The 24,245-nt window shown below is 40.8% G+C and overlaps 2 protein-coding genes across 4 annotated transcripts; both read right to left on the bottom strand.

Moving 5' to 3' along the window:
• Positions 1–1,455: 1,455 nt before the first annotated feature.
• Positions 1,456–4,396, bottom strand: LOC139646419 (glycolipid transfer protein-like). The gene is made up of 5 exons (XM_071522403.1): positions 4,229–4,396; positions 3,729–3,787; positions 3,468–3,601; positions 3,161–3,311; positions 1,456–2,965 (listed from the first exon to the last, which is right to left on the bottom strand). The coding sequence occupies exons 1-5, from the start codon at positions 4,329–4,331 to the stop codon at positions 2,783–2,785; spliced, it is 630 nt and encodes a 209-aa protein (XP_071378504.1). The 5' UTR covers positions 4,332–4,396; the 3' UTR covers positions 1,456–2,782.
• Positions 4,397–4,561: 165 nt separating this feature from the next.
• git2b (G protein-coupled receptor kinase interacting ArfGAP 2b) lies at positions 4,562–23,689 on the bottom strand. Of its 3 annotated transcripts, none has more exons than XM_071522296.1 (20): positions 23,520–23,689; positions 22,798–22,931; positions 22,456–22,568; positions 20,045–20,150; positions 19,460–19,546; positions 19,223–19,353; positions 17,510–17,604; positions 17,378–17,423; positions 16,993–17,044; positions 16,803–16,875; positions 16,566–16,663; positions 16,303–16,414; positions 13,806–13,957; positions 13,541–13,693; positions 11,123–11,332; positions 10,872–10,961; positions 9,952–10,034; positions 8,404–8,586; positions 6,451–6,514; positions 4,562–6,136 (listed from the first exon to the last, which is right to left on the bottom strand). In XM_071522296.1, the coding sequence occupies exons 1-20, from the start codon at positions 23,569–23,571 to the stop codon at positions 5,927–5,929; spliced, it is 2,244 nt and encodes a 747-aa protein (XP_071378397.1). In that variant the 5' UTR covers positions 23,572–23,689; the 3' UTR covers positions 4,562–5,926. The 3 variants fall into 3 exon arrangements, with proteins under 3 accessions (XP_071378397.1, XP_071378406.1, XP_071378388.1); XM_071522305.1 differs by having other exon boundaries at positions 8,404–8,556; XM_071522287.1 differs by having other exon boundaries at positions 8,404–8,556; positions 16,993–17,041.
• Positions 23,690–24,245: the final 556 nt, after the last annotated feature.

Raw genomic sequence — 24,245 nt, 5'->3', positions numbered from 1 at the left:
CCGGCAAATAGTTTCTGTTATTACATATTATTAGTTATTACCTATCAGCCTTGCATGTAGCCCAGGGAGACACATTTTTTTTATGATGGTGTTTATGTTTGACTAGTTGGTTATGGAAGGAAGATGAGACATTTAGTATGAAGGTGTATATGAGGTTTTGGTTTTATTGCATAGGGATGTAAAGTGTAACCACTAGGGGAGTTTTTTATTCATAGATCTCATTTTATTTAGATCCATCTTTTTACTTCATGTTTATCATCATGATTTCATGATTTAATGCATACAATCTGAAATACTTTGGACAGGTTCATTCATAATGTTTTTATTCTTAATTATAAGTTGGTAGGGATAATTTAGTCATCTTAGTGACTTAATTATGGTAGTCAAGATGGATGGCCAAAGTTTGTGGCAGAGGCCATTGAAACCTTCAAAGAATCATATGGAAATGGAAATGGAAATTTACAGGCCTTCTCCCTCTCTTCTCCCTGTGATTTTGCATTTGTGTATGAAACATTCATGCTTTCTTCAGTATAAATGCGCAAGAATATATTACTTTTAATCATATCATTCCATTATTCAGAAATAGGCTTGCCATCACACAGCTATTGAATAGTTAGCCTTAGATGGTGTGGCTGCACTCCTTATTTTGCTTCATTTATGCCCTCCTAAATTGGATAAGATGCTACTGTGGATCACCACAAACATCAGACACAGACACAAACACACACCTTTGTTTACTAGTCTATTACAAAACAAATAACCCAGACTGTGTCAGTGTTAGAATTAGGAGCATTGGGAATAAAATTGGCATTTTAGTGTTGACCTTACTGCAAATAACACATATTTAAAAGTTATGCATAGTGTCTAGCTGGTGAGTGGCTTTGTCATTGAGGCATTGTTGTAATTGAGTTCCTGTCTTTAGGCCTACTGTCTCCTGGCTTCGCCTGGGGCCTTTCCATCCTATCTATCAGCCTGTCCAGGCCAGCCCGCTTTGCTGATAAAGCTACAGGATTACAGTCATGCTCCTCCTGCTCACACTCAGAGAAGATTAGCTCTAGCCGGGTTCCTCTGGGAGGAGAACAGGAGCCACTCTGGCCGACCCACCAGGACACACTATAGATAAGAGGGGAAGACTGGGCAGAGAGAGGCGAGGAAGAGGGTGGTTGATCTGGGGGATTAGGAGACATGAAGGAGAAGAGAGAGGATTTCCTTCCAGTTACTGCGGGTGTTTGATAAAATTACATTATTCTTCAACATCAACTGTTCTGCAGTATTTTCTCCAGCATTTAGTCTCAAAAACATCTTTGCTGACATCCAAAATGTGAAACTGCAGTCCAGCAGCACTAACAGAACTTTTCAAAATGCACAAATCTACTCCAAAATGATTTAAAACATAAGTCAAATTACATTATGAAACACCTTTACAGACAGGAGCTGGATCTATATTGTAGAGATATTGTACGATGAAATATGTTTTTTTTCCAAGTTGGATAAGCTACATATCACATTGAAAAAGAACTTGTCAATATTTCATACAGCAATTGCACTACAAATACCAATTTGACTAAAAAGGTCTTCCATAAACCAAGCCTGTCCCCAGAGCCTAAAGGACATTTACAAATTAATAAGGAAACTTAAAAAAATAAAGTAAATGTCGCCACCTAGAGTAAAATTCATGAACTGAATTCATGAAGTTAGTTTATTGGTTAGACTCTTGTTCAATTAAAATGTCCATTTCAACACACATTTTTAATCTCAGAAAAGTTGTACTCAAGGTTTAAGATCTTATGAGAAAAAATATATAACAATAATTTGATCATTGCTTATCATGTATCAACAAACAACCTAACTGATAAGTACACATACAGAAAAAAAGTCAAGTCTGTATCTCATTCATAAATTGATAATAAATGGGATGAACAGGAAATGCTCTCTGCTCAAATGAGAAATGTTTTCCAACATTATTGTTTTTGTGTCACAGTAACATAACTTACGTCAAATGTGATTTAAATAGCTCCAGAGTAGGTTACAGAATGATAGAAACATTAAAAAAAAACAAAAAAAAAAACACACCAGACACTCCACACCAATCAAGCCCTCCCAAGCAAGAGTTGAACTTGTGCTCACTATTGCTTTGTAGCTGAAACAATGATGATGGAGGCTAACAGACTTTACATGTAGAGTGATAATGCAAAGACAGGAACAACACACAGATTCAACTAAACATTGATTTGTTCAATCAGATACACAATGAATGTCACATCATGGTGTAGCAATTACAAAGGCACTAATTGGTTTCCAGTAATTAATAAGCGAGTGAGAGTGGATGTTAACATTTCCAATTACTGGGCTCTTGCTCCCAGGTTTACAGCGGAGATAGACTGTAATCCCAAGGCTCAGGACAAAGAGAACTGGGTGCAGTCTATGATCTGATGCACTATCCAAACTGCTTTCTTCTTCTTAACACATAACCTGTAATAACACTGTTTAGTCTGAAAGCCACCTGTCAGTGTTACGTGGAGCAGCAAGCCACACAAAAAGATAATCCTGCACAAGGTAAGGGCTACACCATCGCTGTGAGAATCCTTCAATTAACTTCATTAAATTCATACCTTGTCATTTAGGTACAAGCTCAAACTAAATGAATAAATAGGCCTATCACAGTGAAAGGAATTAAAAAAAAAAAATTACAAGACACTTACACCTGAGAGTGATTACAAACAGGAGGCTCATGGAAAAACTAATCATGCAGGATGCTCCAGTCCAGTTGTGTCTCCTGACATCAAACAGTGTAGTCCAGCTCTGCGTTTAGAGTTGTGTACATCTCGTAGATGGCATCTACAGTGGCTGTGTAATTGACCAGGAACTGACGCACATTTGCCAAGCAGTCCTCCTCTTTGACCTCCTCTCCCTTGGACAGAGCCTTGAGGAAGTCTGATTTGTAGGGTGCAGCAAGTAACGCCGTCTGCAAGGCAGCAAGCACAGTTTCTATCATCAGTAGGTTACAGTATTGGAAGGTCACTGTAGCTTAATACCAGCAGTGTACACCATATACAGTGTAATGTAAAAGTAGAACAATTAAAACATAATTAAATACATTATTAAAATCAATGGACTAGATTATCAGAAAGCAGAACATTTGCGTCTATGTGTTCCTCACTTTGAAAATCTTTTGAACGATCCAGCCGTGATATTTCTTCAGCGCCTCTTCGTAAGCCTTGGTGACATTGACACGAATGAGGTTGGGGTTGTTCTCATCTTTCTCTCCGTCGGCCAAACTCTGCAGCAGGACCTGTATGAAACGGAGACCCCTGCAGGAGAAACACAGAAAAATAAGCTCATAGCTCTCTATGGCCATTTCAGTTCAACCAATAGTGTCATGTGCGCCGGGGCATAGTAGGCCTACTCCCTACAACAGGTGAAAGTTCAACACACAACACAGCCGTACAGTCGTGGGACTGGCTCACCTCTTCAGCCACATGAGAGCTAAGGTGGCTCCGACTTTAGGCCATTCTGCTCCATTGGCCTCCCTCTCTGCCTCCAGGATGTCCTGTAGGGTGGCATACTTGGCAGGGTCCTTGAGATATACTCCCTTAATTTTCTGAAAATGTATACAGTTGAGTTTGCATGTGGGCTGTTTCAGCTTCAACTCACAGCAAATTTGTGAAAACACAGTATAACTTTATAGATAGATAATAGATAGATAGATAGATAGATAGATGTCTTACCACTATATTGCCGTTTATGTCTGATTTGATGAGCGTAAACACCTTTGACCCTAAGCAGTCTGAAAGAGACGAGACATTTGAGAACAACGTAATAAAATATGAATGACTTCATCACACATTGCCCACAGCCCAGAGGGATGCAGTCTTGGTGGATGAATAGAAACCAGTCTTTACAATGCGGAAGAATGCAGTGAATGCATCACGTCGGGCTAAAGTCACAATGAGCGTATGTGTGCTCTGTTCAGCATACAAACAAAGAGTTTCAATTCCCACAAAGGAGTCACTATATGGAGTCAGATCCACACTGCGGCTGACACAACATAAATTCCGGTGTGTTAAATAACCGCGTCGTATCTTACTCAAGGTTCTCGCGCAATAATAGCCTACATATGAATCAACAGGTCATGGAAAAAAAAAAAATCAACAAAGAGTGAAGTGTCAGCGACAGCGCCGGAGAACGCTTCGTGTTTAAGTGGTGTAGCGTGTCCAGGTGTACTCACCAAAAAAAGAGGGAATATGAGACACAGACTCCAGAAACAACTTTGTATCTACTACGTGGTCGGCAGGCAGCTCTGTGAATTGGTGGTCCAGTAAAAGAGCCATCGTCCAGCCGTGTTACCGCTGTTATAACCAAGTGTAGTACAGCTTTCGGTTGGAAGAACCCGGAACTCTGTTGCCTCATGTCAGATGGGTGGGGAAGCGCGACGAGCCCCTATCACTTTCGCGTATTCAACAGGTGGGGAGTGATGGAGTGTGTTGATAACAGCTACTGTATGTGTGTGTGTGAGGAACAAAGACGCACAAACAATGAGGAGATAGCTGGGTTATGTGTTATACTTTATTACTTAAAGGCATGGACTGTTTTCAACCACAAAGGCAGTAGTATACAGGGAAATGTCAGGTTTGTATCTGGCTCACGACACTGACACATTGGCCCCAAGCTCTAAGACAAAGTCTACTCCAATTTTGAGGGCACAGTTAAGTTATCATTGATTGAAAAATCCTCGTGTACATATTTGACCACTTGTAGCACAGAATACACAGGAGTTATAGCACCACACCAAATAAACAGAGATCACGAGTAGCCTATCCTACAACTAACTGCCAGTTGAGATGTCCCCTAACCTCAAAAACGAAAAACTAGCCTGTAAGAAGCATCATGTTAAACATATCTTATGAAAATAAATGTTGACATTTTTCTTAGAGGTATGACATACAGTTTATAAATAGAATAGCATTTGGATTATTTGGATAAAGACTTATATGGATACATTTTTATACATTTGCATACTACTATTTAAAAAAATGATTCATGATGGATTTAAGAATGGCCATTTAGGCAAACACTGACAATTGCAGGAAAAAAAAGTCAACATCAGAAGTATGGCTTCAACATTTTAACTGTAAAAACTACTTAAACAGGTAGTGGAAAGTAATTTGAACAGCAGTGGTTTTCAGTCATGCATCACCATGACCCAAGAGTGTGCAGGTTTCCATTCCAACCAAACAGTACAGCAGCTGGTTTCACTGGTTAGTTTCTCCTCTCTGGTTGAAGTTGTGCTACTCAGTGAAACCAGGTGCTGTAGTGTTTGGCTGGAATGAAAACCTGCACACTCTTGGTACTCCATGGTACATGGTTGTCTACCCCAGCGTTACATTGTGTTTACTGCGCTGAATCCGTTTTTACATCAGAATCTGCTGACTAAACAAACCATTGGACTCTAAATAGGCACCATCATAATAATTCAAGATCGAATAGTTCTGTCTTAAAATGACTAATGGAAAATAAACTAATACACTGGTGTATACTAAAGCACTAGAGAAAAGGAAAATATAAGAGGCTCAACCACCCATTGCCATTACTGTTTATGTACAACATTGCACTTCGGAAATTTTGTGTAAATTCAACTAGTTCGTCTTTCTGAGATAATGAATAGTAACAGATTGTCTCCTTCACCTTGAAAGACAAATCTTCATTCTCTATAACCATGATACAAAACAAACTGAAAAATAAATAAAGCTTTCGATTGACCCATAATTTTGCAAGATATATTTTCTGTAAACTTTTTTCCCCCCACAAGAAATGTAGCATGAATGCTTGGTTGCACTTAATAAAACTGGCAAACAAACAATGGTGGCAACACTGATAAAGTTAAAATTAGCAACATCACAATGACACATTGTACTTTGGGTTTTAGTTAGTTGTTGTTTTCTTTGGTTGTCACAGTGACAAGTTGCTTGGCAGCTTTGGCAATGTCATAGGCGCACTGGATGACCTGCTGAGTGACCAGCTGCATGTCCGCGGGGCAGGGGTTGTGGGGCGTGGCCTTCTGGCACTCCACATGGAGCCGGCTGGCACTTGAAGTGAGCAGGAGCAGAGACGCTCGCACAGTCTCCGAGGACGGCCTCTGCAACGGGAGGAGGAACCGTAGGAGGAAGGGATTGACATGAAAAAGTCTATAAATAAAACCTCTTGCACTATGGTGTCTGTAGGCCCATGGGCACAATGTGTGTGTGTGCGTGTGCGTGTGTGTGTGTGTGTGTGTGTGTGTGTGTGTGTGTGTGTGTGTGTGTGTGTGTGTGTGTGTGTGTAGACAAAAAAAACTGAGTAATCCAATAAATGGAGTCATTTTAGATTCCCTTTGGCTGTTTACCAAATAAACAACAAATCCCTTAAGTACACAAGGGAGGGGCCCCAAGCTGTTGTTAGGAGTCAACTTACCTTGGGAAAAAGGGTGGCCATCTCCCTCACAGCAACATGGATCCTCTCTGAGCATGGTAGAAAGCTGTGGGAGGGGCAACAAGAGGCTTAATGGGAGAGCAACGGCTCGTCTGCGGCTTATACTACAATTACACTCCAGACCAACAAATTTTCTACCTACAATTTGTTAGAAATATCAATGTTAGACAGTTGGCTACCACAAATATACATTCCTCTTCAACTTCAAAAAGAGCAGCCCAAGAGCAATATTCCTTGTATTGTTATTCTATTGTAGTAAATACCACTTATGCTTATATTGCGTATCTTACTCACATATGAATAACAATAAATTCTGCTTTACTCAATAACACTTTTTTATCAGACAATTAATACATAGACCTACACCTTATTTCTTATTTTCTTGCAGTAAAACTGTTAAATCCATCACCACAGCTACAGTATACAAACCTGATACAAACCTTACATGCAAACATTACTGTATACACATCTTCAGCATTTGCAAGTGATGCCATCTAACTGGTCACTGGTATCATTAAGTAGGATACTGCATTTGCAATGTTTTCCATATTGCATATCTACTAGAGCTGCAACAATTAATCGATTAGTTGTCAACTATTAAATTAATCGCCAACTATTTTGATAATCGATTAATCGGTTTGAGTCATTTTTTAAGAAAAAGAAGTCAAAATTCTCTGATTCCAGCTTCTTAAATGTGAATATTTTCTGGTTTATTTACTCCTCTATGACAGTAAACTGAATATCTTTGGGTTGTGGACAAAACAAGACATTTGAGGACGTCATCTTGGGCTTTGGGAAACACTGATCCACATTTTTCACCATTTTCTGACATTTTATAGACCAAACAACTAATCGATTAATCGAGAAAATAATCGACAGATTAATCGACAATGAAAATAATCGTTAGTTGCAGCCCTAATATCTACTATAATTAATTAAATAACTAAGCATATAACTGGCATGGGTGGGACCTTTCAGGAGAACTCTGAGATAACCAGCTTAGGGTGAAATGTGGCACACAAGTGCAAAAGCTGAGCAGATGCCACAATGGGTTCGTGAGGCGGGGCTATCAAGGCTTCAAAGTAAAAATGGATGAATACATCAGGGATCATGACTGACATGTTACTCCTGCCTGGAAGAAAGCTGGACAATTCCTAAACAGTAAAAAAATAATAATTTGAGCCTATAGAGCTGCATAGGATGATTCTACGGTATTTTAGTGTAAAAGGCAAAAGAAAAAATGCAAAATATTCTGCAGCACACATAATATAAAACCAATACAAAAACACAACAGGGAAAACTCAGGGCTTAACTTATTCTCTGTGTATTTGGCAGGTCATAGAGGAATGTGTGATCATGTGGTCTGTGTTTCCTGCCCTGGGAGACAGGGGCAGGGGACAAACTACCAGGATCTGGAGCAGTGGGTCTCAGTCCTGGTCCTCGGGACCCACAGTACTGCGGTTTTCTATATCGCCATGTAGTTAATTGCAATCACCTTGCATCCCAGGTGTAAATCAGTCCCTGATTAGATGGCTAGAATAAAAACCAGCACGGTTGTGGGTCTTGAGGACTAGGATTGACAATCACTGATCTTACAGGGAGCCAGGAGAGAGGAGGGAGCCCCATCAGCCCTCCTCTCAGGGCCGGGCAGAGTGACAGAAAGACGGCTTTGGTTCCCACTGTCAGATCGAGGCACCAGACCTGGAAGACGCCGTCAACCAACCTCACAGCATGGAAGAAGGCCAGAGAGGAAGCCGTACCCAGAGCTACCACATGACATAAGTGAGGACGTCAGAAAGATGAGGGCGAGAGGAAGAAGGGGAGGCGGAGTAGGAACACAGTATATATATATGAATACATACTACCGAGAACAGAAGGATGGGAAAAAGATAGGATGCAATCACGCGAATGAGATAAGGTTTAATAATAAAATACCTTTCATGTTTGTTCTCCTGGGCAGCTCTCAGAAGCTCCTGTATGTTCTTGGTAATCTGCTCTGTCTTACAGATGACATCCTCAGTGCATGGCAGGGTGGCATCTGCCTCTCCCTCCTCCTCTGGCTCCGCTGTTTCAGAGGCTGAACTCGGGCTGCACAATATAGCAACAAAAAATGTCATGCTGCTTTTTTGCGAAATATTGCAATATGAACAGCAATGCAATGCGTGAGGTCGAGAACAAAAACAATAAAGGAGAAACAGTTATGACCACAAAGGAGTGAAATGTGGCATAGAAATTCAGGACCAGGCACATGTGGGTTTGCAAAAATGAGAAGGGAAAGAAGCTGTGGCTGGAAAATGCAGCAGTCAGTAAGGCTAGGCATCAGCATTCTGTGCTTTTTAGGTACCAACCAAATCACATCAATACTAGGAAGCACCACAAAATGATAAGATGTTTGGTACCAACTTTTAATCATTTAATATTGCATGAAAATATATTGTAACATTAGACAAATCCATCAATTTTTATAGCTGCTCATCTCTCAGGCAAAAGCCAGTGTAAACAAGCATTACTTGTGAATGGCAAAGGAACAGCCTGAGGTAGATAACATATGCAAGGCTGTTGGCTACATGCCACACATGACAAACAACACTGGATCAATCTGCAAAGTGAGATGTGGTCAAACTACAGCAAAGGCAAACTGCAACCAATGCGACAACACATTGACAGAGTCTGACTTAACCACAGGCTGCAATGGACACAAGACAGACTTTGTCAGACATGTGCTATTATATGTAACACACAAATATGTTGATGTGCTCTTAACATTCTTGCTACTGGTAGCTCACTTCAGACAAAGATGCCAAGTCATACTGCCTGCCTAGAATGTAATGTTAGCTTTGTGTTGAGCAGCCAGACCTTTCACCACACTAACCCAGCTAGCTACCTAGCTAGTGTGACAACTATTCTAATTCAACCCACAGTCTCTCTCTGTACTTCTGCCAAAACTAATATTAGTCTAGCCTCCTCCACTCTTCCTGTGTGATCTATTTTACCTTGAAGGTTTCTGTGACAACATCAACATCCCTAGCCCCAGAAATAGCCTGATGGTGGGAGACAGGAGCAGCCTTAAAATTGGTTTGACTTTCACCGTATCTTCCCAAGCATTCCTTACTTAATCTCTTTACTACTTTAGTAGATGGTATACACATATATTTTATAATTTCCATATTAAATGAAGTAATTTTACAGAGATGGTAACTACTATATAATATTTTAATTTTCAAGGAAAGATTTTACATATATTCAATTGCAGAAGCAAATAGTTGGGTTTGTGAAGAAGTGTGTTTGAATATTTCCAAACATTGCCCAACCCTCACAGTCAACATTGTGACTCCAATGTTTTTTTCCCCAAATGTCTGGTCAGACTGGGGGCAGGGGGACAGGCTCTAGAATATAAATCTATAGTGGCTGTGATGAAACCACAGTGATTCACAGTGAATGTTATGCTACATGGGTGGATGCATGAGTATGAAAAGTTCTTACCCAGTCTCCTCCAGTTCTGAGTGGTTGGGTGTAGTGTCATAGTCATTCTCCAGCATGCTACTCTGTCCTTCCAGACTACAGCCCTGTGATGGGGGGGGGGGGGGGGGGGGGGGGGTAGCAAAATAATGAGATCAGAGGACTATCCTCAATCAAATTATACATATGAGTAGCACAGCCCAGAGTAACTGATGGAGCAGACTGAATCAGAATCATGCATTTCTGGAAAAAAACAAAAAAAAACAAAAAGAAAAAACATGTTCACACAATCAGACATTTGGTTTCAAAGCAGATGGGGAAAAGGGTGGAAATTTTAAACCAGATGCTTGTGGTATAATGCAGTATGTACAGCAGCGGATGCTGTTAGTAGATCTGAAGAAATCCCGATGTCAAATGTGGATACTTTACCAGTGGCTATGACTAATAATCACATTGTGATGATCCTTATTCTATATTCAATGGATATAGATTCGATGGATTCGGCCTTCTTGTTTGATCATTCAAACAGGTTTGTCAACTGCAGAAGTCCAGTTCCCATGTTAACTTCAGCCTAAAGAGTTCTGGTGTAGGGGGCTCAAGCATGTTCCATTAAGAACATAAGAGGTAAGAGGTTTCCCTCGTTTAATTGCATGTCATCCCCTCTCTCTGCCCTGTCTTTCCTGTCTCTCTCCACTGTGACTATCCAAATAAAGCAGAAATGCAAAAAAAAAAGAAAAAAGAGTTCTGGTTTAGAGTTCAGGTCACTGAACTGCAGCAGAGGCACTATGGTGCATGCAGGCAGGCAGGCTTTGCGGAGAGGCAGTAGAGGAGCTAAGCTTTAAAGATACAGGTAAGGAGGGAGAAGAGTAAGACGACAAGCAAGGGGACGGTGTTCTCCGTCCCCTGGGGCTGCCTCTGAACTGAGGGGAACTTCAGTACTTAACCCTTCGAGATCTCTCATCCCACGACCAGGACAGGGAAGAGGGGAAGGTAGGGAGGGAGGAAGCGGCCGTCCCCAAAGGACCCCTCCCAATCTAGAAAGGGGTCAAACCAAGTTGAGCATACTCGATTGAGATGGAATGAATGAATGAATAAATGAAAAACATCAGCCCCAAGCCAGCCTCATATACTAGAGGCATCATCGTTTCTCATTGTTAGGACAGTCCAGCAGAACAACTGTTGCCTCTGTGCTTACATTGGTTGGGAAGGGTTGTAAAATGAGTCCATCCTCATGGCGAGGTGTTTCGCCTCTGTGGGGGTACTGCCTCAAACTAGAGCCCGTCTCATACATGGACATGGGGCGGCCTCCATGGGCTGGGTGTCGACCAGAGGGCTCCTGGAGGTGCTGTGGTCCACTGGGGGCCTGCCATCGCAGTGTAGTGTTTTCAGTCTGCAGGGAGTTGAGCTGAAGAGAACAACAGATCATTCACTTCAACTCTAGCTGGGGGATGAGCTCCTTACAAAAGCCTAGGCCAGACACTAGACATTAATGATAGAGTAGAATACAGCTGAGCCTCCAGGAGGAAAGTAATCGCTCTATTACTACTGCATCTTCACTTCTATTTTATTTTCACTTCCTCCTCTTCTAAGTATAGAAACAGTTTGGTTTCAAGACAAGTCTCCACCATATTTCTAACAAGAAAACCACTTGAAGGTTCCTTACTTTGGCAAACATACTGTAATACAAACAGTATGTGTTGATAAAATCAGCAAGCTTTGAAGCATGATCTGTTGAGAAACTGTCACGTAAGAGGTTTCCCTTGTTTATGAAAACAGCATGGGAAAAGTGAGAAGGGCAAAGTGAGAAGGGCAAGGAGCAACATGAGCTGTTCTGCTTTCTGTTTGTCTCACATTTAGAGTCCCTACTACCATCTGAATCAGCATGCAGAGTCATCAAATTAACATTTGGGGAAATAAGATAAAGAAAAAAGCTTTGGCTTCCGATACATTATGAATTGGTGTTTTTAGATGCCCAGTCAGCAATCTTGATTTCCATTTAAGGTCTTCAATTATCATGGTTCATGGTTCATGGCTCATCTCCCATTGATACCACTGTAGTTCTATTTGTGAAACATATGTATGTCTATAACATATTTGTAACATATGTGTGTGTATAACATATTTAAATCCTAGGCTTTAGTCCTCTCCATATAGATGAGGAAGCAATTCCAAGTTTTAGAGAACTGACAAAAGCTTAAGAAGTTGGTATGTTGCAACCCTAAAAGACAAGGAACAGATTCAGGCTATATGGCAGGAGGAGGTTAGAGGCATTGAGGGCACAGAGAGGTCAAAACTTTCAGGCAAGTTAAAGCTGTGGTGCATACAATTTGGTTTGTTGCCTTGGTTAATATGGCCCTTGACAATATAGGAGACACCTATATCAAAAGAAGACAAGTTAGAGAGGCTAGGTAGCTGATATGTTATAAAATGGCTTGGACTCCCGCAGTGTCTTAGCAATGTAGCTCTGTATGGGAAAGGGATCTTTGAACTACCTATATCTAGGGTGACCATATTTTTTAAATCTCAAACCAGGACCCTCAGTGTTGAGCACATATGTGATGCACGCACATGCTTGGCCATGCACATGCGCATGTACAGTATAAAGTACATTGATCACCCCTTCTTTTAGAGGCATCCGCCACGATGGAGATGAAATTCACTTCCATTGTTTCAGCCTTGAGGCGATCCATAGCACACGGCCCTATTACGTTGGTAATCAAAGCCTCCAACTTAGTTCGGGCACAGGTGAACCGCTCATCAAACCGGCTGTGCAGTCCAAGGAGCGAAAGCTCAAGTTGTATCATGTGGCACAGCTCAAGTGTGCCACATGATACACAAAAGTGCCTTCTTGAGCGGCTCTTTTAAACTCGCTTTCACCTGGACTTGCCGCGCTGAAGAAGCTAGCAACAGTGCTACTTCCCGCCTCAAACCCTCTATTATGCTTCATCCTTTTAAGGTGGTCGGTAATGTTCACTTTTCACCGTGCGCAACAGAAAAAGCAGACTTGCGGTGACTACAAAAAAACCTTGCTTGGGTTTTGAGGCACTATGCAAAGGAATAGGTAAGCTAGGTGCAGCTCCCGATTAAAAACTCACTCTTTTTGGCATGCCTCAACAGCTAACAGTTGTTGAGGATGACAGTGGGGTGCGCGCCGAGGCACTTCACGGTAATTTTAATCCTTTATGGAACGACATCTGGCAATTCCTGCAAATACCAATTTGCGCATCTGGCATCTCGACTGCATGGGCCATATGATGTTAAAGGGGAAGTGGCGTTGTGTGACACATTCACACAGGCACATCGTTGGATTACCACGGTCCCCTAGTAAATAATTTTGTTGTCCGGATGACTGACTCAAATTACCGTGTGCATGGGCAAAATCAAATTACAGACCTCCCGTGGTAATACTAATGCTGTCCGGAGAGGGCTAAAAGGGTTTATTTTCCCTGAAAAGTTTCAGTGAGAGGATGCAAATACCATGAGCAAAGAACAAAGCAAACCTGTGTCATGGCTCTTCAAATATTGAAGTATACTCTTACATCTAATTACAGTAATAGAAATCAAATTGCGAGTGCTCTGTACACATTCCATCATGACATGTGAATTAGCCAACCTTGCTCTGCATCATGCGCAGCTCTTCACTCAGGTGGCAGTTGACTTTGAGAAGCTGTTGTATTTTGGCCTCCGAAGCAGTAAGGGCGCTCTTCACCTCCATAAATTCCTGCACTGTGATAGGTCCATCGGAGAGGTCAGATGACTCAGAGCTCTGCAGCAGGAGAGGTTAGATGGGATAGGTTTGAATTTAACAGTTCAAAAAGTAGGTCAACATGTTTTATAAGTATCATAATACCCAGCTGTGGGGACCAACAAACATTAACCTTGGTCCTTCCATCATTGCAATTGTCCCCACAGGTGGCCTCCTGCACTGGGTCTTCATCTGATGCCACACTGTCGTAGTCTGGCTGGTCATTGTCCTGGCTCTCACTGCCGTGGCGACTGTCTATTCCCTTCAGGATCAGCTCCACACTCTCTGAAGGCAGACGACCAGGTCAAGGAATTAGGGATCAAACATGTCCTGCTGGCTACAGACAGTTGTCTAATTCAAATGACTGAAGGTCACATTTTACAAGAGTTATAGTCTCATCGTCATAAGTAAATTTTCTCACGAGTAAAGTATTTAATTGAGGCTGATCTTTTTTTTCTTTTTAGACTTATCAGCCATGAGAGGATCAGGATTTCCACCACATGCATCTGAAATGTCTAATATCTCTTATTCTGTGTGATTGATGACAGCATCTTTCCATTTTATGAATGTATTTTTTTAGCCATTTTCGATAGATAAATGACATTTTCAAAAGCACCTCTTAAAATCTCAATCACATTAAATGTCTAATTTCTCTTATTCTGTGTCATTGATGACAGCATCTTTCTATTTTATGAATATTTTTTTTTAGCCATTTCCGATGACATTTTCAAAAGCACCTCTCAAAATCTCAATCACATTAAAAAGCATTAACTGATAATGCCAGTCCAATAGTCACAACACCCATAGCCTTCGCTGTTTACTGCTACTGTCATTTATAGTTCGACTGATATTGTCTGATAACCACTCAAGTGTTGCAAACTGATGTGAAAAAACTGATGTACATAATTAAAATGAAGTACATGATAATATAGCGCTCCAACAATCTAACTAGCACTGGCCACAAACTGGAAGCACACTTATTCAAAACAAGACCTTCATTAGGGTAAAATATCAGTTTACACGATGCATGTGTAATTAAGTATTGTATTATTTGGAATAGTGCTGGAATATCTGCATGGTTAAATACGTATATTCTGTATCAAATATTGAATTTGCTTGAGTGGCTCCAATTAGTTATTACATTCTCAAAAACCAATCCATTTTTATAGATAGTTTCAGTAGTTGCAGAATGCACAATAGCAGGACTTGCTCTTCTTTGGTGCCCCTAACAATTGCTCTGAGCTCTGAGTATGCAAAAGTAAGAACAGCAGACACTTATTCAATCCTTGGTGGGAAAGGAGGAGGAAAGGTGGGAGACAATTTTCTTAAAGGTCCCATATTATGCTCTTTTTAGCTGTTTAAAACATTTCTCAGTGGTCTTTAAAATAAGGTTATGAATTCTGTTGCAAAAAAACACACAAATCCAGGCTCTGTGGGGCCTCTCCATCCTCTCTGTTTCTCCCCTCATTAACTATGCGCTGTTCTGAGTGGGCGGGGATGCTCTGATAATGAGGCGCTGCTCTGATTGGCCGCCTGATCGGCTGGGTGAGGGGTGGGGAGGGGGTGCAGACGCGGTAAAACTCCAAGACCAACATGGCAGCTGCTTGTAGAAGAAAACTCTGTGACAGAACATGTAAAACCTAAATTTTTGAGGCGGAATCTGTTAACCGAACAAGAGGATGCAACTGCCGAAGTTTTACAGACACGGTTACAGCAGGATGTCTCTGACTGGTAGGTTGAAATTTCACTGTTTTCGTACTTTCTCACCGTGTGTGTGTGGTTGCGACGGCTATGTGGTCTTTCTGGATAGCCATAGCGGACAAATTTGTATCCCATAAAAACGATATCTAACGTTGCCTGCCGGAGTGTCTCGCACTGTAACTATACCGTATGGTTTGCATCAAGAAATCAGAGGGATGTTAATTATGTTAAGAAAATATGATGATTTTGTCCTGCATAAGGCTGAAAATTACATAGATGGATGATGGATTTTAGATAGTCTACATGTGTCTATTCTTGTATGATTTGTGTTGTTACCCTTTATATTGTTTGTTGTTTAATGTTGTCTGTCTGTCTGTTATGTCCCTCAATGTTGAACATTTGTATGTCCCCCCCCCCGAGTTAGAGACCGCACTGTGAATCAGCAGGTGGACCATCATTGCGAAAAACGCAATGCAATTAAGGAAATTAAGTCTGCTATGGATTTAGTTTAGGATAATTAAAAATCCTGTCAGAGAATATGTTTTTTATTTTAAAAACAAAGCAATTTATCTCTATCAAATTGCATACCGTCAACCTGTATATTGTGCGGGATGCATTTGAATTTGCTTTTCGCGGTTATGCCAGTAAGTACTCCTTTTGGAGACATACACAAATGAAGGGATAAGTGCCTCCTCCCAGCAGGATAGCATCAACTAAATTTTTAGGGTTGGTACCATCTGTCATGTAAGGGCCCAGTGCTGTAATTGCTCTGTGTGTGAGAGTTTCTTTTAATTATTTTCAGAAATGTGGTATTAATTAAACATTATAAGGCGCATGATTAGTATCTGGAAGCCTAGTACATTAGAAAGGAAATTTAAAATCTGTTTTAAATATTTAAATACTGAAATACATTTTAAATTATGTCGTACCTTTTGGACTTTCACAGGAATTACCCCATTGCCGACGTTTGGCATCCGTTAGAATGTCGATGACAAGGGTGGCAAATTCATGAGCGTTGAACCTTGCCAACTTTTGACGACCCTGAGAAAACAAATATCAAAGATAGAAAGGAGAAAATATGGCAACACTGTTTGGATTTAAACTGATCCAACATTAAATACATATATATTAAATCTAATATCCACACAACCAATTAATGTAAAGAGGAGACAAAACTGGTGCAATCCCTTGCCTGGTTTCTGGTGGAAGAGTACTCAGGGTTGACAGGCAAGAAAGGCACAACCGTGGTGTCCGTTACGAGTGTGCTGTGGTTCTGAGTAGCCAGCCACACTGAAACAACACCAAACCAGGAATGACAGAATTAAATATATTAAATATTCATTAGAGCTCTAACACAGCATAACTGATGTGACAGATGCCATAGGCACACACCAAGTTATAAATATTTTCACAATTCCTGAAGGCTCACCTGCATCCGTTTCTCTCCTATCAACTTCATCGTAAACATCCATGGCAAGTTCTTCAAACTGATGGTTACTTAGCTAAAATAAAACAAAACAAAGCAGAATCTCTGGTTCACTTGCAGAACAATTGAATAGCAGCAACACACCTATGTTTTGGACATTCCAGGAAAAAGATGAAATACAAAAATTTCTTACAGACTGGAGTTTCTTCTTTGCAGCTTTTGCAAACTCTGACAAATCCAGACTGCTTTGAACAAGAGATTGACATTACATGTCTTGCAGCCAACACAATTCCACACAAAAAAGCAGACACACATATCAAAAATAACAAACATACTTACTTATTTCTTATCCATCAAAATAATGCAGCATAGGAAAAAACAGATTGTAATTATATTGTAACATATCTATTACACTGGCATCCAAATACAGAGCAGAGGTAAACCACAAAGCATTAGCCAGGTGCTGATTTCTGAGCTAATAATATCACTCAGTATTATTTTCTATGTGTTGCAAGATCTCCTTGAATGAAATAACTCTGTGGAAGAATCCTTACTATGTTGGAGAGCACAGCTCTTACCTGTCTGCCATTTGTGGAATGATGAAGTGTTGCCCATTTCTATGATCTAGAACACAAACACAGCATATGATAGAAGACTTAACAAAAACCAGCAGTTCTCATTTGCCATGCATGCTTTATCTCCCTACTTACCTGGCCTTCTACCACAAAGATAAAATGTTAAGCGGTCAGTGAGTTCATACTGGATCTCCACTAGCCTGTCTGCCAGCTCCTGATGCCCAGCTTGTCTGCAGAGATTAGGAATAAAAGGTCAGAAATTCAGAAATATGTCCATGGCTACATTACAGTGGTTAACATGCAAATACCAAACACTTAATTGTTAATTTCAGCACAGAAGATAACTACATCAGGACGTTTCAGAAATAAAAAAAGTAGGCAAAAAATGTCAGTTACATAGCCTAACCTTGGGTCGTTGCAGCAGCAAATAGTATTATCATTCATCTAACACAAACCCCCTGTCCCATCACAATCCCTAAAAACTTAAAACTCCTAAACCCCCCACCTCCATTTTGAGTGACACTCAATTAGAGGAAGTCCCAAAATTCACAACCAGTTGGAAATCCCCGCTGATCACACTGGTGATCGGCGGGTGACACTGGTCACACTGGTGATCACTGGTGAATTTTGGGACTTCCCACAGCCCGTCTCCGAGACACAGAGCGAGTAGACAGACATGCTGCCGTCTCATAGCATGTATTCGTGAGGATCAATATATGGAGATAAGGTTAAAAAGTGGCGAAGTGTTCCTTTAATTCCCCAGATGTATCAGGATGTGGGCTGATCTGCTGAGGGGGGAAAGGGTGGTGGAGCTGTAAACTCCCTTATCATTTCCATACAAGTCAGGTGTCACTCATCTAGCATTTCACATATTGGGTGAAGTTCGGAGAGGGAGGTGTGGCTGCGAATGTGTGAACGAATGTGCTGCTATGTTGTGTCTGTAATCCAACGACAACTGAGTGGATGACGTGACGCAGTGTGCAGGCATCTGCTGAGGGTGAAATGTCAACAATGACTGCGAAAGCGTGTGTGGCCAAATTACCATGGCAGGTAATTTGGCTACAAGTGCACAGGCAGCAGTCCAATATCTGGACTACAGATACTTGTATCACCTGGAAACCCTCCAGTGCATTGACAGAGTGCAGGGTATTTCAGGTCAGGTTGTTTGGTTTTCTGGGTCTGGGTTTCAGGAATCGGTACATATAAATTACATCATGAATCCATCCGCCATAATTATGAAAACTACAACTGCTGGGGGACAGCTCTCTGTTGGCTCCATGCCCCCCCCCCCCCCTTTAATAGCAGAATTTGTAAACAGACACTTTTTAGTCGGAGATGTGTAAAACTGCCCAACACACAGAAAGTTAACACAAGTGCAGTGCAAAGACTGGCATATTGCCCCTATTCTCCAGTGGATTCCACTAACCGCTCTCACTGTATGTAAGGACAACCCATGAGTCTAGTAAGTAGTTGCCTATATGATATATTATATATTATTATCAGTCTGTGTCTGTCTGTGACCCTGTGTGCACATGCTTAAATCCCCCCTGCATGAAATTGACTTTTCAGTGATGTTCGGAACATTTTGGGGCATATACCATTTGCTGTGGGTGTTTGTCATATGGGCACGGCCAGCAGTGAGCTGGGTTGTGGCAATTAAGGTGATGCACAGTGCAGTGAAGTCATGGCAACCAAAACAATGGCAGAAAGCAGTAAGAAATGAAAGAACAGCAAACTGTACGACAAACTGAGTTCTTAGTGATCATCTTCGTAAACATCCTCTCAAAAAACTTTATGCCACAAATAATAAGAACCAGTACTAAATGGAAAACAGTGGGCATGTTTTACCTCGCATAATCAATGGGGGTCTTTCCACCGGAGTCCAGAGCCCCAGGGTCGGCTCCATAAACCGCCAACAGCTCTGCTTGGAACATTTGGCCTGCTTTTGCTGCTATGTGCAATGGGGTGTTTCCTTTCTCCTGTGGTCCAAAAACCCCCAACACAATTCCACATCAGCATTATGTAAACTTCAACCTAACAAATTCTGAGACCTCAAGCAACTTTGTTTTTGCTTATCCAACTTACTGGATGGAAGAAGTTGGCCTGTGCTCCCAAGGATAACAGTCTTAGACAGGTCTCCAGGTTCCCAGTCCGAACACTGGAGTGGAGTTGCTGGAAACCAGAAGTAGTTTGTTTTAATTTTTGACTATTAAATACACAAATTGCAATGGTCAGAAATGCACCAATGATACTGTTAGTGAGACTGTACTCTCATTTACCCAGGCAAGCTGCCTGAAAACATTCTTATTTACAGTATAGCAACAGCTTGGATGAATAGTTGCATGGGGAATGAAGGTTACACACATTCACACACTCAGAGTTGGGAACTACGCAGGATTACCACAGTCTTATATCATTGGCCACTGAGCCACTGGAGCAGTTGGGAGTTCAGTGTTTTGCTCAAAAGCACTTTGACAGCAGTTGTTGAGGGAGTGGAGTGTTACTCATCCACTGCCTCACCCAGATTTTCCTAGTCCTGTGATTACAGCTGGTGAACTTAAGGTCATACGCCTACTTTTCTAACCTTTGTTGGGTTATTTCTGCCCCCGATAAATGATCTGAAATGTCCTGACAAATTAACACAAAAACATTAAGGGAGCAATCACCCACCTTGCTGAGGTCCTTTGTGGTGACATTGTCGTCCTCGCGACAGGGCATCCGATGGACAAACGCCAACATCTGATATTTGGCCTTGATGAAGTCAGTCTTGTTGGGACTGGAAATAACAAAGACGCTCAGAAACTAAAAACATGAAGACTGAACAAGTCAGCTGTGTCTTAGCAAGTAATGTAATAATCGTAATAAAAGTTTTCTATACCAACTTCTAACAAAGGGAAATAAGCAACACTTAATTAAATTGTTATTGGGGGGGCTTAAGAGTTTCATATGGTCTAGTGGCCTAAAACTTTTGGTTTGACCTAATGTGGGAAGCACTGAATTCAATACAGTCTATTCAAAACGTGAACAACTCTCTCTCTCTCAAAGCCAGAGAACTTTGGCTTGAAGATAGGAGGTCACTGATATGTAAAATCTGAACCTGCTCCATTTTATAGACCCAAATGTTTGACTTTTTACACCCAATTTTATCCCCATTTTCTTGCTTTCAGTGAGACTTGTTCATGTTCACAAATGAGACTGGCCTAGACACTAGGAATATTATGAAATTATAAAGGAACAGTTCACCCCAAAATGAAGATACTTTCATTATCTACTCACCTCCGCTTCAGAATAAAACGACCATTGAATTTCACAGCTCATGCACTATAACTCAAATGTATCCTAACAAAAAGCATGGATGGTCACACACAGCTTACAGCGCTCTGCCGGAAAGCTCAGATCGCTTGCTGTGTTAGTGTGCACCACCTCTGTGTATTGGTGGAGCAAAGTGTGCCCCAGTACAGACATCTTGATGTGTAGTAGCACAGTGAGTGAGCAGAGGCTTCCAGCAGAGCGTGGTAGCATGCACACAAAAAGGCACACCACCGGTCACGGTTTCAATAAAAAGGAAGTGTCAGTCAGCTATAGGAGATAATGGGAGTAAATGTAGGGGTTTTTTTCTCACAGTGCACTAGTTGTTATATAAAACACTTGGATTATACTGCACAAGCTGTTAAGAGCACATTCCGTCATCAGGTGGTAAAATAGATTGCTAGTGTTTCTGCCCCTGGCAATGAAAGTTGTGTGACAAAGCTTGCAGATGATAGTTTACTGCTGAATGTTTGACTTTTGGAGGATTTCCCCTTTTATTTGACAATGTCTTCTTCATCTTTGTTCTGTTGGCTTTCACTTGATCGGAGATTAGGAGATACGCTTTCACTTCCCTCAAGCTTCAAGTCTCTGCTTACATAAACAAAAGCACATGGGTGCTACTCATAAAGCAGTCCATGTTTTCCACAATTTTGCCACTAATGACAAACTGCTTGATGTCAAGTCTTTACAATGTAAATACGTTTGCATGGCTACTGTCCAATCAAAGATTGTTCCCCTCCAGCCTTTCTGGCTCATCAGGTAGAAGTGGTATGGGCAAATCTAAAAAGATTTCTACTGATGTATTTTTCTACCGCCCACCACTAATTGGAACTCTAAACAACCAGGACCCGTTTACTTTAATTGTATGGGAGAAGGCCAAGGTGGAACTCCGGGGGCAAACTCACCGTGTTGTTTGGCGGTCAGACAAACTTCAATGGAGTTTTCAACTGACATGGAGGTGAGTAGATAATGACAGATTTGTAATTTTGGGGTGAACTGTTGCTTTAAATCTAACTTTAAGTCAAAGTACAGGCTATTCCTTACATGCCAATTGTGGCTACAGTATATTCTGTCCTAAAGCTTATCATGCTTTCAATAGACTGCCAATGTGACAAAGTCCATATCACAAAAGTCTATAGATTCCTCACTTTGCAGCAGTGATTGTTGGGCAGCAACTGCTGCCCAACAATTGCTTGAGACTGCAGCCAGTGAAGGCATCTCTGTAAAATTCAATCATTCAGCCATCTAACTCTGATGGATGAAGTTGACAAGTAACACTGAAATAAATGAATACATAAATCATTAAATAATATAGATTCAATTGAATGGCTACTCATGGATTAAATTATTTATTTGATGATGCATTTATTTATTTATGATGTTTCACAATGTCATTAATTATTTAGGCCTAAATATTAACATATTTATTAATCAATATATTTATTTAATCCAAATATTTCCTCCATTATTCAGGCCTACCTCAATATTATATTGTCTAATGATGGAAAATAAAATGGGTATATGTTTTACTAGTATGTTTTACTGCAGGTTCCATCATGAGTCAATCATGTGAATCAATAGGGCTGATATTTTCTAGTTTCTACCACAGTCAAATCAAGCATATACAGTTCAGCACTGACATATCAAAATCATAGTCACTTGTTCCACAGGTGAGAGGTGAGATTGCCAGCACTGCTGCCAATCATAAAAAATACTCTATGCAACAGTCATACAATCCTAACCTTTGTAAATAAAAACACAAATACACTTACTGAACTCTGTCTTGGGGATTAGCCTTGCGTTTCCCACTCATTGCAGAAGAAGGGTCCAGAAGGCTATGCTCCCATATGGAATTAGCTCCATTGCCATATAGTGTCTGCACCATCTAGAACAGAAAACCACATCAGTCATTCTGAAGAAAATCCACTGAGATAAGTTGGTCCAGGTCACTTGATCAAGCTGTGTCTGATTGTGCAGCCACTGGATCATCTGCCTATATCACTGTGTTAGTGAACTGATATCACCCAATCATCACAAGATGCTTATGTTGTTCATGGGTTAGGCACATTTGGAGATTTGGTATATGTATGTGGGGTGTGTCCCTTTCCTCTCACCTGCAGCTGGGAGGGTGGCCATGGCGTATGAGTCAGATGTCGGACTTGAGAGCTGTGTCGCCCCAGACCTCGATGGATGCTGCAGCACTCATCGCAGATCAACACACCCCTATTCACAGAGGCCCAGCGTGGCTCTGGAACATAGATGCAAACGCTACACCATCAATCTAACTGGATAGTACTTTTACACAACCTCGAACTGATGATATTATAGCATGATTGTAGATGATGATACCAGCTTAAGAAGAAGAGACATCAACAACACATAACGAAGGTTATGTTTGTAACGTTATCTCTAATAATATCTTCAACACATCCAAAATCACAACCACAAATGCATCCAGGTGTGGGAACAACTGAAATAAAAACAACAATGCTGTGCTACAATGCTATCATCTGATTCATTGTCAGAATGAGGGTTAAATAGTTAAACTATTACCTATTATTAGCTAAATAAGTCATTTCAAGGGATGGGGGTTTCAGAACCATTGACTGAAGCTGATTAAGAATTTTATAAACCAGTTACAGCTGACGATAGTTAACGTTTCCCAACATAGTTCTAAGTAAATCTTTCCACAAGAGGAAAATCTGTAATTATCTGACTAGTTTCTACAATTAGCCAACTAATTGGTTATCGGCAATTGATAACTAACTTAACGTAAGTTGTAGTTAAGGTTAGCTCGTTAGCTAAGTAGCTAACGCTAGCCAGTTTGACATCATACCCAGAGCACTGCAATCAGCGCAGACCTCTCTGCTTCGCAATCGCTTTGACATCCCTTTAAATTGATAGAAATCCTTAAACTATCCAGTCACGACAAATATTTGTAGAATATGTTATCAACAAAACTAGACAAAGACTGGACAGGATGATCCGGCGCAGCAAATACTGTTAACGTTTCTAGCTGGCAAAGCAACCAGTCTGCCCTCCCCTACGCTGTGTAACAAAGCAGGGTCCCATTCCAATACTTATAGAGGCTCCCCTGCTTCCTTGTTTGCTTCCTTGCACGTTCGCTTCCTTCACTCGCCAATAAAGATTCAGGGCAGTCCAGTTGGTTAGCGTGCCGTCCACCAGTGACATATATATAGCTTGATATCTAATTTTTTTTTTTTAAGTTAAAATCAAACTCAAACACAGGACATTACATTAATCAATATTTATGAAATTATTTCAAAAGTCTAGGCTACAGTTATTCTCAACTACAGTAGGCTACTGTGCAAAAGCCTTTATATTAATTATATTAATTATATTTAAAGCTATTTATCTCAGCAGTAAGTGATTATTTGCAAAACGCTATATTTATAACATTAGAATACAAATATGCATTAATACAATAAAAAGTCGCAAGACTTTCTAGTGCTTTCCAAAACATTATTGATATCTTGTGAGATTGCTAGAAGAACAGGTTCGGTTCCCATATATGGAATGGCTGTGGTGCTTAAGGACAGGT

This window comes from Centroberyx affinis, unplaced genomic scaffold (assembly GCF_046629955.1).
Source record: "Centroberyx affinis isolate AG114_WGS23_722 - 3 ecotype Tasmania unplaced genomic scaffold, CSIRO-AGI_Caff_v1 ptg000087l_1, whole genome shotgun sequence".
NCBI classification, from domain to species: Eukaryota; Metazoa; Chordata; class Actinopteri; order Beryciformes; family Berycidae; genus Centroberyx; species Centroberyx affinis.
Note: the sequence above shows the minus strand (reverse complement) of the source record. Positions and strands in the feature narration are given on the sequence as shown.

Bases quoted from the DNA above. Each gene is read 5' to 3' on its own strand.
- LOC139646419 (XM_071522403.1), bottom strand. From the start codon at position 4,331: ATGGCTCTTTTACTGGACCACCAATTCACAGAGCTGCCTGCCGACCAC. The intron at 3,602-3,728 runs GTAAGACATCTA...ATACATTTTCAG, and splicing joins ACATAAACGGCAATATAGTG to AAAATTAAGGGAGTATATCT. The intron at 3,312-3,467 runs GTGAGCCAGTCC...TTTCTCCTGCAG, and splicing joins GCTCTCATGTGGCTGAAGAG to GGGTCTCCGTTTCATACAGG.
- git2b (XM_071522296.1), bottom strand. From the start codon at position 23,571: ATGTCAAAGCGATTGCGAAGCAGAGAGGTCTGCGCTGATTGCAGTGCT. The intron at 22,569-22,797 runs GTGAGAGGAAAG...TTTCTGTTCTAG, and splicing joins GGCCACCCTCCCAGCTGCAG to ATGGTGCAGACACTATATGG. The intron at 17,605-19,222 runs GTAAAACATGCC...TAATCTCTGCAG, and splicing joins ACCCCCATTGATTATGCGAG to ACAAGCTGGGCATCAGGAGC.